Here is a 17,157-nt window from a genome sequence, read left to right as displayed (position 1 = left end):
GTGCTCAGTGACTGAGCTGTTCTGACCTCGAGGGGAAGTTCATTCCACCACCGAGGAGCCAAGATGGAGAAGAGTCTAGATGAATGTCTTCCTTTAACCTTCAGAGATGGAGGGACAAGGCGAGCAGTACTGGAGGCGTATATGTTTATATATGTTTAACCTTTATGCATACATTTATATTGATCTCACTTTTAATATTCTTCAGTAGCTATTCCCGAATTAGGTGAACATCTCAAGGTAGAAAAGAAAAAAGCAGTTTCAAGATAATTTTACAAAGTATCACACATTATCAATTATCAAATATTCCCAAATTCATCACAGTGATAAATGGCATGGGTTAATTTCTCTCGTAGAACACTGATGGTGCTGTAGCTATAAAGCTGTAAAGTCTTGCTGCAGGTTGCTGCCTTCGGGAAGTAATCGTCTGGATTGTCCGCGACTTCTACCTCAATGCCGATGCAGAATTGTCCAAGACACCGTTGGGGTATTAGATCAGTTCCACAAAGGAATTCTGGTTCAGAAAACAAAAAAGCATACAAATGCAAATCATGCAATGTGCAAATGTGCCAATCCAAGGACATAAATGAGTATTTCAGTGTGACTGAACTGAAGAATGAACTGAACTTACCAAGAAATTTCTTCTTGTCTTCCTCGGAAAACCCAAAGAAAACAGCCCAGAAATTCTGAACTGTCACATCATTGGCTCTACAGTTGATATACGTTGCATTCTATGAAATATAAATCCAATTATTTTATGACAATTTTTTTGTGAGAAGGTTGTATGAACAAATGAACATTTTGTTCAGTTTCTACCTTCGGAAGTTCCTCCCACTCATATGCAGGGTCTCCACAGAGAAGAGCCATCAGCTCACCAGGAAGGAACATCTTCCAAATATTCACAGGGCATCCTGCTTCAAAGCCTTCATAAAACGCCTCAAACTGGCAGGCCACGGATTTGTTGAACACATAGTCAACGTAGAGGTTGACAAATTCTTGCCTGAGACCAAGAGAAGATTGTTTTAGAGCCTTTTAACTGGTGGCAGAGCTAATATTTAAAATAATAAGCCAAAGAACCTGTTGACTTTGGTCACAAGAATTTCATTGCCATTAGGCATTAGTTCTTGACCATTAACCTGAAAATTAGAAAAGTACAATATTAAAGAGGTTTATTTGTCACATGCATAGTCATACTCATATAACAATGCAGTAAAATAAATCCCTGTGCTCTGTGAAAATAAAAGATTGTAATAATTATGCTGAGTAAAACAAAAATGATAGAAATTTTTACATAAAGTGACAATGCAATGTTCAAAATATAAAGCTGTACTGCAGCAGGTGGAGTGGACAGTAAAACAGTAAATGTAAAATAAAGAAATGAAAAAAAAGTGCCATTTAAGTACCAACAGTTGTGTTCATAGTTTAAAGTGTTTTAATTCGTAACCTTTTACAAAATAGTTTTCAAAACTCACTGTAAAGTCCTGTTCCATTACTTTGAAATCCTCGTCATCCCATTCCAGCAAATCCTTCAACGCTCTGTTCATATAAGTAAATTAATAATGAAAATATGAAAGCTAAAATAAAGGCTGCTTCTTAGACCATTGCCGAATACTTTGAATATACCTGGCTTCATGTGGTGACAGTTCTGCTAGATCCGCTAGTGTTGGTTTCAAACCCAGGAGTTTTTTGAAAAGTGCCGGTGGGAAATTAAAATTCACCAGGAACATATTGTACAACGCCATTCCGAGTACAATGCCCACGTAGTAAAACACCTCAGAGGTGCAACAGTCCTGGAAAGAAACGGTAAACCTGCATTTTCATAAAAACCAGTTACATTTTCAGAAAAAGTTGTACAAATACTTTCTTGCACGCATACTTTGTTAAACCAGACCAATCCCGAGTCTTTAAACATCTTGATGCAGTTTTCCTTGACAAGATTTTTTGCAAAGAGTCGGAAAAACTCTTGAGACAGTCCTCCATAATCACTCCCATTTTCTCCCACAAACGTTACCTGAAGAATAAATTAGTTACATTATTCCTGGTTACTCAGGTTTCTCAACAAATCCTGCATTAACTGGCAAAAACTAACCCGCAAGGGCTGTACCAAACGTGCCGGTGCCACGTTTTTAAGGTGTGCAAATGTGTCCGTCAGCAAAGTCTGTCTATTCACACGAAGATTGTTGCAGTCTGGCCAAAGGCCAAACCAAAATCCAGCCAGAGTCTGTAGATTGTGAATGAAATGAACTGAATGAAATGACAATATTGCAACCTTAGCAAGCGATTGTCAAACACATTCATGTAATCTCACGTTTAGTTCTGTGTTCTGCTGCTGTTTTGCCCTCAAGCAAAACAGCTGCTGTTTTGCCCCCAAGTCAAAGATGCAGTGGAATGAAGACAAAGAGAAGAGCATCATCTACATGAAAGGAGGAAAATGTATGTAAAGTACATTTTTTGTGGCATTAGTAAAATGTTAGTTTAGGCTATGTGTCTATACCTGATGAATAGCTGCATCTCTTCCAGCGAGCAGGCCATAATGCAACTGAAAAAGACAACAGATTTGAATCACCAATTCCTTTATGTTTTTTTTTTTTCTGACGGAATGATTATGGTTATGGTTTCCTAACAGTCCGGAAATGGTGTTGACTTGTTGGCAGCTTTTCCGTTCACTCAGGAAGGTCCAATAATGTCCACATGCCAATAATGTGCAAAGCAGTCTAGGCAGTCTAAGAATCGGACTCATGAAAATGAGTTTTCTTCTGTTGAAAAATGTTTCCTGTACAAGTTTCTTTAAAAAAGTCCTCATAAAGCAGGTGTGTTGAAACTTTACACTAGTAGTGTACTCTCTCTGATCATTTGTAATTTACATGTTCAGAGATTAATAAACCTTTATCTTTTCAGTGAGGACACTTACAGACCCCAGAATTTGGTTGATCTTGTTGATGTAAAAACCACTGGCCTTTACTTTGCTGTCACGCTGGTTGTTTATCTGCATTGGGGGAAAAAAGGGAGACAAAAATTTTACTGGACAAAATTCAAACAAACAACAGTCATGAACATGAAAGGTGGGCTTGAGCGTGTATCCATATGTACACAGGTTTTCGTGATTCCGTAGTAATCACGGACGTGCCCGGGAAAAGTTCGCAGGGACTACCACCTGACTCAGGGACGCAGATTTTTGTTAGAGAGCTGAAACCGGGTTAAACAGCTGGGACTTGTGACGCGTAAGGAGACAGCAAGGACTGCAGCGACGGAAGGATTCTTTTGCTGACGGCAGAAGAGCAGCGGTTTGTGGGTACAGTATTGAAGGAATTTGTGAGAAGACACAATACGTGTATTGTCCACCATTTTAGCTCCAACAAGCATGCCAAAGATTAAAAAAAAAACCTAGACAGTGTGGACATTTAAAAAGCAGGTATTTTAATTTGTTTCATTTTATTGTTCGAACCTTTATGTGTGTGGGTTTTTTCTCCCCTGCTGATAATTGTGGGAATGAAAATAAATATTCAGTTGGTTGCATACAGTTACCATTGTGGTCAGGATTGACAGCAGCTGGGCTCATCACCGTTGGCCAATCCTGACAATGCTTAAAACCCGGAGATTTCTAGCCCTTCGGAATCTCCGGCATTTTCGTGAACTTGACTTTGCAACTCTGTATGTGTTTGGATTTTGAGTTCTGGCAATCGCCACATGCCTGCCACCGTGCCATTGTTTATTAGTATTTATTTATTGTGTATTTATAATAAAACCCCGTTCCCAGCATGTCCTGCTTCTGCGCTTCCCTCCCCCATCAGCAAGCCGGCGTGACAATTGTACCCGTTATGTAATATGTTTTTCTTTTATTTGAATTGTGATAGGATATTCACTACTGAAAATCTTTTTTTTGGGGTTTGACATGAGAAATACTGTTACATGAGGATTGAATTAGATAATAAATCAGTGCAAGCGAGGTCAATAACATACAGTTATAGCCATTCCAACTGTCTAATGGGACGTTCTGTAACTTTCCATTAGACTCCTTCCTTGTAGGATCCTTAGGAGACTCTGATAGTGGGTCCTGGGATTTATTGTTATAATAAAAAGTCAGTTTAGTGGGAGTGTTACAATGAGACTTTAACTTACAGCATACAGCCTCTGCATTAGTTCAGCTGTTTTCATCAAGTCTTTACTTCTTTTTTTCGCCATGAGGTGTACGGAGACAGAACGAAACATTTTGACAAGTGATCTGAAGAACGGGTAAGGCAAACTGGACCAGTGGCTCTCTGTGAAAATGTACACATTTGTATTTAGTTTTTATGTATGAAATTCAAAATGGTTGACATACTTATTCTTGGTACTGTGTGTGAAAAAGCAAATTTCACACAGGTACAGAATCTGAAGTTCCTCGTCACTTGACGGCTTACCCAGAACCTTCTGTGAGTCAGGATGCAGTCTGAATATGGCCTCAGCCAATTCAACAGCAAGTTTCACTCCTTGCTGCATTTTGTAAAGTTGCCTGAGCAGTTCTGGAAGAATTAAGTAGATCCTCAGACCCTCTACTCCAGCAGGATTGGTTTTCAGTGAGCGAAGCAATTTCCCAACCTCTTCTTCAACCTGGAACCATCAGAAAAGTAAATGTGACTGTACTGATGTAATGGATGGCATACGAAATCAGGACAATCATCCTGTGATGTGAAAACATGGATTTCAGAACACTACCCACTTACAAACTCCAGGGATCCTACACAAATATATGGAATGTGTACATATAAGCATCACTTAATCAGTTGACGTCAGTTTAACAATGAAAACAGACACTGTTTCTGTTTCTATCTATGTGTGCATTATGTGAAATAGAACAAAAAATATTACCTTAGTCAGCACCTTCTCTTTTGATGACAGTTCTTTGAAAAAATGTTGTGCAATCGACAGATCTAAGCCGCAGTCTTGCCCAGACGTTCCATAGTGTTTGTCAGAGCTGTTCATGAATAAATGTTATGCCTTATTGATTGAAAAGATGTTACTCTAGTTGCTAAATTCAAAACTGATTTACCTCTTTTGAAGAAAACTCCCGTTGATGCATGACACAGATGAGAAAGTCTTTCTTATTTCCCTGCAAAATTAGAGCAATGAAATTATTACTTTTGTAAAAATGGTTACTTGATAGTTACATTAATGCTATTTCATTGTGAAAATAAAACCTACAGGTAAAATCATTTAATTAAGCATCATTATTAAGTATATGTTTGAACCAAAAAGAAACCTAACTTGGGAATCATATCATAAAAGGGTCAAGTCAGGTCAAGTTAAATTGTTTATTTACTTTTGGATTTTTTTCCATTTAGAATCACAACCAGATGTCCATGAAGTTGCTGTGTCCAAATCTAATGTCCATATCCCTTTGTTAGGATGGTTTGATGCTTTCTCGGACTTCTGTAAATGCAAATGCATTAAATTGTGTCCTAAATACCATTTTTATAGAAAGATTGGTCAATGACATACCAGCAGTGCAAATGACTGGTTTCCACCAGCAATAACGCTCGCAACAATACTGTTGTTGCTGTGCACTGTATGTGTGAGAAGAAATTCATTTAGAAATCAAAGCCCTTTCATCTGGATGATGTACTCCATTAAAACCATGAATAAAAGTTTGAATAATGATTGCTGAATTTATCTTTCGATCAGACTACCTTGTGATATATGCACTAGTAAAGGCACACACTGATTGGCTGTCTGACCACTTCCAAGTTGTCCTTCCTTTCCACGGCCAAATGAGTAGATCTTCTTGGATTTCCCAACAAATGCTAAAGTGTGATTGCTAAAAGAAAATATATTTTAAATATACAATTTAATATACATTTATACATACACACATACATATAACATATAGAGGCATTCTGCACTAATTAATCAATTAATTAAATAAGTAATCAATTATTTAAATAATTAATTATAATCTCATTATAAAATACACTCTCAGGAATAATGTTCTACCTTCCACATGCTATCTGAAAGACCTCTGAGCCCCACAGCTCAGAGACCAGACGAGGTCGCAATTCATCTTTAAAGGAGTTATGTCCAAGCTGCCCATAACCTCCGGATCCAAATGTGAACACGAGTGCTCCCTGACAAAAAAAAATCACTTATGAGCATAAACTTAGCTCTCGTCTTACTTGTGACTCACATGTGACTTAAATGTGACTTTAAATGAAAGAATCACCTTGGTGAGGACAGCTGTGTGCTCTGCTCCACATGAGATCTGCACTGATTTCTTTAGATTTAAGTTCTCCACAAGAACAGGAACGTCCCGGTCTTTACAATCAAAAGACAAAATACTTTTTTATTCCATACATGTTTTAACAGAAACATGTACTCAAAACCTAATTTGTGGGTCAATGGTGGACTCGTAAGTGGAAGGTTGCTGGTTCGAATCCCCCAAGGCACCATTGAGGTGCCACTGAACAAAGCACTGTCCCCACACACTGCTCCCCGGGCGCCTGTCATGGCTGCCCACTGCTCACCAAGGGTGATGGTTTAAAGGGTGTATTGTGTGTACTGCAGTGTTTCACAATGACAACCACTTCACATAACTTTTTGTGAAACAGGCTGAATACAAGACCAAACACACCTGCGTTGTCCCCCAAACCCAGCTGTCCCGCGCTGTTCCTGCCCCAGCCAAACACGGCTCCAGACGAAGACAGAGCAAAGCTGTGGTTTCCTCCAGCACTGACCTGAGCCAGCGGGATCCCTTTTAAAGACTGGACGCACTGGGGGGAGACAGAGTTGGAGTGTTCCCGCCCCTGACCCAGCTGACCGTAGCAATTGTGGCCCCATGTGAACAGGTCCCCATCTGAACGTCATAATGCATGGTGTCAGTGGCGTGGCATCGCTATACAATCAATTTTAAAACGTGTTCTCACCTCTGGTAAAAGCCACTGAGTGGTGTTCTCCACACGAAACTTGGACAATCTGTTTGTTAGCAAAGATGTTCAATGTCCTAATTGGATAAAAAAAGAACAACCGTTAACAATTTCACATTTTTTATTTCATTAATTAGATTCCTTGTTCATTGTTTTACTCGTGTGTACATTATACTTCCATTTAAGCTAATTTCTATTTATATCATCACCCTTATGGGCAGTGGTGGTTTGTGGTTACGGAAGCAGAAGGTTGTCGGTTCGAATCCCGATCCGCCAAGGTACCACTGAGCAAAGCACCGACCCCACACACTGCTCCCCGGGCGCCTGCCATGGCTGGTCATGGGGCAGTGGTGGCCTAGCGGTTACGGAAGCAGAAGGTTGTCGGTTCGAATCCCGATCCGCCAAGGTGCCACTGAGCAAAGCACCGTCCCCACACGCTGCTCCCCGGGCGCCTGCCATGGCTGGTCATGGGGCAGTGGTGGCCTAGCGGTTACGGAAGCAGAAGGTTGTCGGTTCGAATCCCGATCCGCCAAGGTGCCACTGAGCAAAGCACCGTCCCCACACGCTGCTCCCCGGGCGCCTGCCATGGCTGCCCACTGCTCACCCAGGGTGATGGTTAAATGCAGAGGTGTCACCGTGTGCTGTGCTGCAGTGTTTACAACCCGTGAACCCCTGTGTGCATCTCACCTTGAGATTTTGATGCCATTCGAGAAATTCCACTCTATTATTTTGCCGCCTGCTGAAACGCCTACAAGATGATGTGCGGAACTCCTCAGGGCCACCAGCTCTTCGTTCGGAGGTGGCTGAACTGGGAACAAACCGGAGATGAGAAGCGCAGGAGAACCCTCTCCTGCTCTGGCTCACAACCTACCTGGCTTCCTTTTGGCCGTGTGGTTCGTGGCGGTCCAAACAGCCGTCGCGGTGCCGTCTTCCCAGAGCAGGGACACGAACCCCGGTCCCCCGACAGCGATGTCCGCCAAGCCGGAGCGAAGGGGGACGAGGTGGACGGAGGGACTGCTGCCCAGGCGCAGGGCGAGCGTGATGGCGGCGGCGCCCACTTCTCCCCAGCAGAACATCCTGGAGGACCCCGCAGCCTCCACAAGGTCCTGCTCGCAAGCTGTCCAGCCCGCACGGGGAAAACGAAACCCGTTTCCTCCGAAACGAAAGCGATCGTGAAGTCGGGAGGACGCGAGGGTGGTGACGTGCTGCGTCACAGGTTTTATGTTGTATGTCATATTTTTTCCTTCTGGTGTTTGGTGAGTTTGCACTGTTAAATGGTAATTGGTGATTGTCATGCTTGAACTTGAACTCGACCATCCGGCGTAGAATACGTGCACGTGGCTCATGTCGAGGAGCAGAGGTTTCAGCTTTTATTTGTTTTAGGACAAGTTCTACTAAAAGCACCTGAGATGTCCAACTGGTGGTGCCGCTGTCAGTCATGGCAGGAAAGGAAAGCAAGACAGCGAAGTGATTGTGAAACACTGCAGCACAGCGCATGGTAACACGGTGATATGTGTCCTCTGCTTTTAACCATCACCCGTGGTGAGCAGTGGGCAGCCATGACAGGCGCCCGGGGAGCAGCGTGTGGGGACGGCGCTTTGCTCAGTGGCACCTTGGCGGATTACCTTCTGATTATGGGGCCGCTTCCGTACCCTCAAGGCCACCACTGTGTGGTTGGGGTCTTAATGATCTTGAATGCGCTTTTCTGGTAGAAGTCTCGCCATCCGTTGGTTGTCACTTACGCCACTCTGATTGTGAATGTCTTTGAAGGAGCTGTGTTGTAACATTGGCAGGTAACGGCATGTTTTCACTCTTTTCCGTCAGCCAAGGCCAGCTATGACCTGCACGTCTGACCATCTTGAGTTTAAATTGTCATATTAGAAAAGCTAAAACTTGCCACCACTATACTGATTTTTCAGGATAGAAGTGTAAAATTTGTTAAGAAGCTGCAGAGAAATAAACGAACGAAGGAGGCATGATCAAATGTGCATATGGTCATGTGTTTACAGTAGAGTAAAAGTTTCATGTAGGGAATAGTGAAAAAACTGAATGATGGAGTGATGAAAACCATGTACTAAATAGAATATGGACAAAGCCATAAAATGATGAGCTGAAAAAAGGCTTGAACAGATTTATTGTAAACACTTACACAGCTATACAGATTTTTGTATGATTAATTTATGCAATTGTAATTATGTCAGAAATAAAACCGCCCATGCATATGAGTGAGGCTTTGTCTACTGTTTTCAAAAGTATTATGCAATAACATCATATATTTTTTTTAACATTAACATTTTTTTTTAAATATCACAAAAATCAATACAATGTCCTGCTAAGAGTAATGGCACTGGCTATATGGTTAGGTTAAATTGAATATTATTTGTTGTGATTACAATATTCTTCTTCTTTTGACCGTCGATACATCTTGAAATATTATTTTATGAAATCAGCCTCTGTTCAAATCATTTAGGGGTTTTAGAAGAAATCCTCTAGTCAGAGCCTCAGTGAGCTTGTTCTTCAACTTCTCCTTTGTCTCATACGTTGGTAGCCACAGGAAACTGTGACAGGTCATGGATTCTGGGCAGTGCTCCTCAGTGGAGTTGACCAGGGGACGTATCATCATTCTCACCTCTCCCAACCCCAGAATAGGCACGCGTTCACAGCCCGTCAGAAACACTGTAGAAAATGAAGATGTTGATTATTAAACGCTGCGAGAGGATTGGGGTGCTCCTTCAAGATCTTTGTAAGTTTTACAAATCTGTCTTACAGAGAAAGGTCTTCTTCTGATCATGTGACAGATCCTCAAACACCTCCCAGAACCAGATAATGTTGGGGTGATTTCTGTGGAACTCCATTTCATATTCTGTGTTCTGAGTAAAAAAAAAAAGACAAGTATGAATATAACAAATCATGTGAAACAGCATCAGTAATAACCAAGCTCTCCACAGAGGCAGATTTAGGACTTTTGCAGTATTGTGGTGACTAGAAGAGCAGGGGTGATCTTGTACCTGTTTGAATACTTCCCAATTGTACTCCTCTGTTCCTGACAGGATCTCCCTCAGTTCATTAGGCTGGAAAAGCCCCACTACATCAATGTCACAGACTTTGAAGAAGCCCATCTTGAACTCCTCAAACACCTTCTCCACTGACTTGTTCATTGTATATTCCACATAGACGCTTACAAACTCTTTCCTACAGGATAACACGGACAGAGCAGCAGAAATATTACAAAACCAAAACACGGCCATTTTACACAAGGGGTTGGTCATCTCAAACAAATCTCTGAGCGAAGCTTACTTGTTTGCACTTATGACAAGCCTGCCTTTTTCCTTTGGATCCAATTCCACTTCCTTTCCATCCCAGTTAATCTGCAGACAGAAACAATAAATAATTGACTTGCAATTAAAACAATATTCAGAGCAGTAGACATGGTATTTTGTAGAACATTTAAAACGATTGATGTTACAAATAATTCATAGTGTAAAAGCTATTTATCCCCCCCCCCATATAAACAGTGCTAACCAAGAAACTGAGGTCCATGTTTTCAACATCGTCATCAGTGTAGTCATGCAAGAGGTACCGCAGACTCCTGTAGGATCGGAGGAAAATGGAAAATGGGCAGTTGTTCATTTTTTGCTAACTCTTACTCATTCAATTCTACTGATGATCATTCAGTAACATTATAATCGTTTGGCTCTTACTTGCCAACAACAGGACTGAACTCAACCAGGTCTTCCAGTGTGGGCTTCATCCCGACCAGTTTTTTGAACAAAGCCAAATGAAAGGGCATGTGCACAACGTTGTTGTTGTTCAAGGCTAAGCCACAGAGTACGCCAAACCTTCGGCTGTTGAGAGGGAGCAACGACCAAAGCATGTGAATGATAAGAAAATAGAAATAAAAGAAAGTGTTGCACAAGCACAACACCAGGACTACGTACGTTGGCTGGAAACCAGACCAGAGTTTTTGTGTCGTTGTACATGAACATGTCTGATTTAGGTGCCAGCAATTCTTCAAACGCAACATGGAAGAAGTCATGTAGGCTTAGAAGCGTTGGCTTCACATCATCATCAAATCGGACCTACAAGAGGACAAGATAATTAACATGTAATTAACATGACCAAATGATCATCTCAGACACTCGGTTTATGAAGGGCAGATTCTTGCACCTGAAGATACTTCTTAAAGTTTTGATCATCGGCAGCAGCCAGCTGCCTGAAGGCATCTTCCAGCGGGGAAGTGCGACTGAGTCTCAGTTGGAACACATCGGTCACCCACTGATTGTTGATGATCCTCAGGCAAGATGACTAGTAAAGTAACAAAGACTGTGTTGACTTGAATCATAGTGCACGTCAAAACATTTTTTTTTACAAAAAAACAGAACATGGCACCTGTGTCATTGCTGCAGTAAACCTCAAAACAAAGATTTTGCTCTGGAGGCTCAAGAGAAATGGATATCTGCAAAATATGGCCGGTGTATCCTCAGACTCCTACATCAGTAAAAACAATAAAGACATGTACGTTTTTCTGCCCATCACTTGTGCCTTGCCCTTGGGAAATGTGGGAAATCCGGCAATACCTTAAGCACTGAGCATTTAATGCCATACCACAGCGCAACATCCTCCTGGAGCAGTTGGAGCACCTCCTCCACGCAGAATTCACTAATGTGGACTTGTCTTGATTCCTCTGCCTTTTTGTTCACCTTAAAAAATGAGAAAGAAACATGAGCCTGCGCCAAAGAGGAAACAGAAACTGTTTCTTACCTTGTAGAGCTGCTTGAGGACCTGGAGTAGAGCTTTTACATGTGGAATAAACAGCCGATCCATGTTGCAGTTTATGAGGTAAGACAGTGCCCTCTTCCAAACCTGGATATGTTTGGTAATGATTGTTGGTTCCATGACTTCCCAGCTGTTCGCTGTGAACCACAGACGCATGTGAATGGACTACAGGACTTCATTTGTAGTATGTACCTGTAATTACTGCTATGAGTTTAACATAGCTCTTCCGTAGTTTCCACAAAAAGCAGAAAGGATAAGAAGAGCCAAATATTTACTGAGGGATTCCGAGGCTCTGCGATTTAGCTTAGATACAGCCAGAGCCAGAGGCAAGACCAGACTCAGAACATTCTCATCCTCATGGAGCAACGGACATGTTGGAAGTATTAGAAATATGTCCACTGCTATCAGGTCAGGGGCAATGGCACAAAGGTTTTTTATGAGTTGCTCGATTTTTATCTGTAAAGAAAAACAAACAAACAAATATATATATATATATATATATATATATATAATAATATTTAGGGTGCCACTTAGTAATTGTTATAATTAGTATACTAATTAGTAATAATATTTAGTCCGTCGTATTGAAAGTATTTAAAGAGGTTTGTAACCCGAACTGATGTGCGGATCCAAGGAATTTCCATCAATCTGTTGAGAACTTCAGCTGCAGTATTTACATCCACTTTCACCCTGTCTAAGGTGCTCCTGTGGGAAAAATCATCAAAGGCCAGAGAATGACACTGGAATCTGGACGTATGTTTGGTGGTCCAGGGCAACATCCTAAAATCTCTTACCTGTCTTTAGTGAAGCTGGCAACAAAACTTGAACTTGTTGAAAATCTCTGGTAAAAATCACTATGGACGAGAAGAGTGTACGTAATGTATTTGCTCACAGCACACAAGGTATTTCAGACCATAGTATGAAACTGACCTCTTTGCTTCCGCAGAGTCAAAACTTTGCATTGTCAACCATGTTTGCACTTGAGCATCATTTAATTTCCCAGCTGGCTGCAGGTCCAGTGAAGTCTGGAGAGGGGGAATTGATCTTTATTCTATAGTATACCGTCTGATAAATGCGGTAAATGTAAATAATGAGACAGAACCTTCCATGCAATGTGGTATGGAATGTATTACCTCTACTGACATGGGGAAAATGAAGTTGGACTTCCATCCTGCACTTATTCTGAAATCTAAATGATGCAAGAACATTTACAACATAAAAGTGTTCTGTATTTCATAAACATTAAATCTGGTTCTGGTTGTTATGTCAGAATAAGAGAGAGTTGTACCATTCATTTCTTCGTGTTCATTTTTCCACGCTTGTTGAACCTCAATTGGTTGCAGACAATTTTCACTGGTGCCATTGCCCAGCTGACCTTTGACCCCACTACCAAAGGCAAGGAGGCGGCCATCGCACACCAACACCAAGGTGTGATGACTATGAAGATAAAGTAAACATATGCTATTCTGACACTTATTTGCTTTCTGAATTTTAGGCTACCAGTAGTAGGAGAGTAAATGATGCTATAATATTTCAGAGCATCACCTGCCACAGGCTATTTGTGATACAGGGTTGTTTATGCCCTCCACTTTTCTGGGTTTCACCTCATTGGCTGTCGAGTTGTGTCCAAGCTGACCTTGGGATCCCTCTCCAAATGTAAATACCTGACCATCCTAAAAAATAGTGTCAATATTAACTTGCTAACCTACAAACCATAAAGTCAGGATCATTTTACCTCGGTGAGAACTGCAGTGTGTGCTTCTCCACAGCTGATGGCACAGACCCCTAGAATGCTGAGGGCAGGTGCTTTACAAATCGTAAACCGTCCTGTCGCACAGAAGCATGGTAATTATTGATGTGTATGCTTTATCAATTCATGTTCATTCAAAAATTGAGCTGCAGTTGTACTGATTGAGTAAAAACAAATACGTGAACAGAACATAAACATGTTGGAAAAATTTTAATGATAATTTCCTAACATTTCTACGATTGTGGTTGCCCTCAAGTGCACGTGGATGCCCACATGAATGAACACCCAGACACAGACCAGGAACAGTCGGCCACCATATTGTTGGCGCTGGCATGTGGCGAGTTGAGCCTCATCACTCCACCATGCTCTCCCCCTCCTGCAGCAGTCTGCCAGGCCGTGTGCCCTCATTCAGCCTGCTCCAGGCCTCCAGACTCCCTAGCCTCCTCCAGCATGTCTGCAGATGCGCCCTCCAACCACTCCAGTAACAATAACAACATTAATAATAACTGGCTCTCGGCGGAGGTGGACGTGTTGGTCTCGCTTTCCCTCCCTCATCTTCCCTGCTGTCTTATCTTGTCTCGTCTACGGTCTATTAGAGACTCTTTCAGCCCTGCTTTGCAAAAATCACCAAGCAACATCATTATGATATCGTGATGCATCGATTATACGATTAATCTGTCCATGGAGGACATTGGAGACATCTACTTATGATTACAGGTCTTTTGCTGATTGGATTAGGCATTGCCCTGGTATATCAGGTATATCAGAAACTGAAGGCAACAGTGACAATCATCAAAAACCCCACCAGGCTGGCCGGATTGATTGATTGATGGAATGGGCAGAGCCGTAGGCACACAGAGTGTGATCCCAAATTGGATACCATCACTGTGACTATTGATCGGAAACTGGACAGCATCTTGGAGAGGATGGCATCTTTGCACAAAAATTTGGACGGAGCAGACCAGAGACTATAGAACAGCTTTTGTTCCCAAAATGTACTCCCCATTGGAGTGCAGTCTGGGGGTTGTTTTATTATTTCTCCTCCTCTCTCGTCATGTAACCCCTGCCTGCTTTTCTGATCTTATCCACTGTCTTCCTGACCTGTACCCCCCAATGTGATACTGTGTTGTGTATACAGTACAGGCCAAAAGTTTGGACACACCTTCTCATTCAATGTGATTTCTTTATTTTCATGACCATTTACATTCTTAGATTCTCACTGAAGGCATCAAAACTATGAATGAACACATGTACTTAACAAAAAAAGGTGAAATAACTGAAAACATGTTTTATATTCTAGTTTCTTTGCTCTGATTACTGCTTTGCACACTCTTGGCATTCTCTCGATGAGCTTCAAGAGGTCGTCACCTGAAATGGTTTTCCAACAGTCTTGAAGGAGCTTCCAGAGGTGTTTAGCACTTGTTGGTCCCTTTGCCTTCACTCTGTGGCTCCACATGTGTTCATTCATAGTTTTGATGCCTTCAGTGAGAATGTAATAAAATGTAATTGGTCATGAAGATAAAGAAAACACATTGAACGAGAAGAGTCCAAACTTTTGGCCTGTACTGTATGTATGGTCAGGTTGATGGCCAGACTGGTAGTACTTGTCACTATTAACATGGTATATTGCAGCAGCAATAAAGGGTTTTCATCATCATCATCAACAACAACACCTTACAAATCAGTGATGGTTGACATAGAAGCACCTTTGTCATCTGTTCTGTTAAGACCCAGTTGTCCAGCATTGTTTGCCCCACAACAGTACACAAAGCCTTGGAGGGAGATGGCGAATGTCTGGGACCCTCCAGCTGCAATCTGGACCACTGGGACTCCGGTGAGTGCTGGAACTGGGGCAGGTGCTGACTGTGTGTGTACATTCCTGCTCAGGCCCAGTTGCCCATGGCTATTTCTGCCCCATGAAAATACCTGCCCCTCTGTAAAATGCAGAATTGTGATTCATATTAGTGGTAGCTAGTAGTACTGTTAGAAATAACACTGCAATGGTGTGTGTACCTTTGGACAAAGCCAAGGAGTGAGATCTTCCACAAGCAACCTGCACTATGCGACTTAACGAAATTAATCTAGATAGATAAATCACACATTTATAAACAACACATAATAAAAAACAGTTTTTATTTGATTTGAAAGGATCGCTTAAGTGTAGCCTTGCCGTGGATGAGGAATCTTTGATGGCTGCTGGATTATCCCCAGTTGCCCCTCGTCTCCTGCACCCCAGGAGTAGACCTTTCCATTATGGACAAGAGCCAAACAGTGGTTCTGGCCACACGAGATTCTGGAGACTCCTTGCAATTCCTTCACCTCTGGAAGCAAATGCACAGCTAGGTCGCTCTCATCTGACATGGAGGATGCTCTGATGCTCGGGATGTTAAGTTTCTTTTATATGTGCAGACTGCGGCAAAAACGAAACTGAAAGCAATGCATTCTAACGTGATGATGCTGTGAACCATTTTTAAGGTGCAGACTTAGATTTTAATTTAGATTTAATATATAAAAACAGTGGATGTTGTTGGAAGTGACAGTGGGTGTGACTCTGAAAACTTGCATACATATAATATAATATAATATACAAAAGTTGTTTACCGATTATGGACGTGAATATATTTTTTTCATGTCACACTCATATTACACTCGTTTCTTACCCGACAATTGCGCGTCCTGGCGTTTCTTCCTTCCCAGTTGTCCCTTATTATTGCGACCACATGAGAGAACCCTGCCGCCGGCTGTCAGAAGAAGGCTGTGATCTTCTCCGCAAGCAGCACCCACGACGTTTTCACGGCACGACAGCACCTGCGTCGGCACGCCGACGTGAGATCCGCCACCGGGCAGCGGTACCGGGAGCTGCTCCCGGGATCCGTCTCCCCAGGCGAACATGTTGCATCGGTCTGGCGGTGGCGCTCCGCAGACCCGAGTACAGCTCCGCGGTGATTTCGAGAGTGAAAGCTAATTGGCTGATCGGTGTCTGAACTCAACCAGGTACACCCCGCCACTGGTTACTGTCATGTGACCTGCTGTGACAGTAAGTGTGTGTATAGCAACATCTATTACTGAACGTTCATTTTACATATACTGCATTTATCAGACGCCCTTATCCAGAGCGACTTACAATCAGTAGTTACAGGGACAGTCCCACCCTGGAGACTCTCTGAGATAAGTGTCATGGACACAATGGCGTCACGGGATTTGAACCTGGGTCTTCTGGTTCACAGGCTTCTATCACTACTACCTACTACTGGGGTGGTAGAAGCCTAGTGGGTAACACACCCAGGTTCAAACCCCACTTACTACCATTGTGTCCCTGAGCAAGACACTTAACCCTAAGTAGCTCCAGGGGGGGGACTGTCCTTGTAACTACTGATTGTAATTCGCTCTGGATAAGGGCGTCTGATAAATGCTGTAAATGTAAATGGATAAGGGCGTCTGTTAAATGCTGCAAATGTAAATGTACCACCCTAATTCACATAATTTTGTTTAGTTTAAATGTTCATCATTTTGACGATTTTATTATATATTCCACCCAAATGTGTGTAGTCGACTTAATATTTTTAATAATAGTGTAATACCCTCCCTTTGTAGGATATTGCAGCCATCACCAGACGCTGCTGGTTACGTCATACGTGCTGCGCGTGTCTCGCTTGGACGCTATGTTTTCCAAACGGGGGTGGGTCTGGTGATCGGGCAATTCCCAAGTGCTGATTGGTCGCGCTTTTTTGCATGCAG

The 17,157-nt window shown here is 42.2% G+C and overlaps 2 protein-coding genes across 2 annotated transcripts; both read right to left on the bottom strand.

The window, feature by feature from the left end:
• Positions 1-63: 63 nt before the first annotated feature.
• On the bottom strand, positions 64-8,149 carry LOC114788236 (probable E3 ubiquitin-protein ligase HERC4). The gene is made up of 24 exons (XM_028976596.1): positions 7,765-8,149; positions 7,581-7,701; positions 6,894-6,970; positions 6,602-6,823; positions 6,194-6,285; positions 5,968-6,098; positions 5,664-5,791; positions 5,476-5,540; positions 5,297-5,406; positions 5,027-5,086; positions 4,846-4,951; positions 4,398-4,587; positions 4,117-4,256; positions 2,909-2,983; positions 2,492-2,536; positions 2,306-2,410; positions 2,087-2,218; positions 1,874-2,008; positions 1,621-1,787; positions 1,470-1,533; positions 1,075-1,133; positions 814-997; positions 629-728; positions 64-511 (listed from the first exon to the last, which is right to left on the bottom strand). The coding sequence occupies exons 1-24, from the start codon at positions 8,126-8,128 to the stop codon at positions 297-299; spliced, it is 3,087 nt and encodes a 1,028-aa protein (XP_028832429.1). The 5' UTR covers positions 8,129-8,149; the 3' UTR covers positions 64-296.
• An 859-nt stretch (positions 8,150-9,008) lies between these two features.
• On the bottom strand, positions 9,009-16,346 carry LOC114788237 (probable E3 ubiquitin-protein ligase HERC6). Its single transcript, XM_028976597.1, has 23 exons — positions 16,080-16,346; positions 15,590-15,740; positions 15,433-15,500; positions 15,126-15,353; positions 13,405-13,496; positions 13,215-13,342; positions 12,958-13,106; positions 12,803-12,858; positions 12,600-12,694; positions 12,464-12,523; positions 12,281-12,374; positions 11,945-12,125; positions 11,655-11,806; positions 11,471-11,593; positions 11,283-11,381; positions 11,061-11,198; positions 10,794-10,972; positions 10,595-10,732; positions 10,416-10,482; positions 10,191-10,261; positions 9,902-10,085; positions 9,661-9,763; positions 9,009-9,569 (listed from the first exon to the last, which is right to left on the bottom strand). Exons 1-23 carry the CDS (start codon positions 16,309-16,311, stop codon positions 9,340-9,342), a joined length of 3,018 nt encoding a protein of 1,005 aa, XP_028832430.1. The 5' UTR covers positions 16,312-16,346; the 3' UTR covers positions 9,009-9,339.
• Positions 16,347-17,157: the final 811 nt, after the last annotated feature.

The sequence above is a fragment of the Denticeps clupeoides genome, chromosome 4 (genome assembly GCF_900700375.1).
Source record: "Denticeps clupeoides chromosome 4, fDenClu1.1, whole genome shotgun sequence".
NCBI lineage: Eukaryota > Metazoa > Chordata > Actinopteri > Clupeiformes > Denticipitidae > Denticeps > Denticeps clupeoides.
Note: the sequence above shows the minus strand (reverse complement) of the source record. Positions and strands in the feature narration are given on the sequence as shown.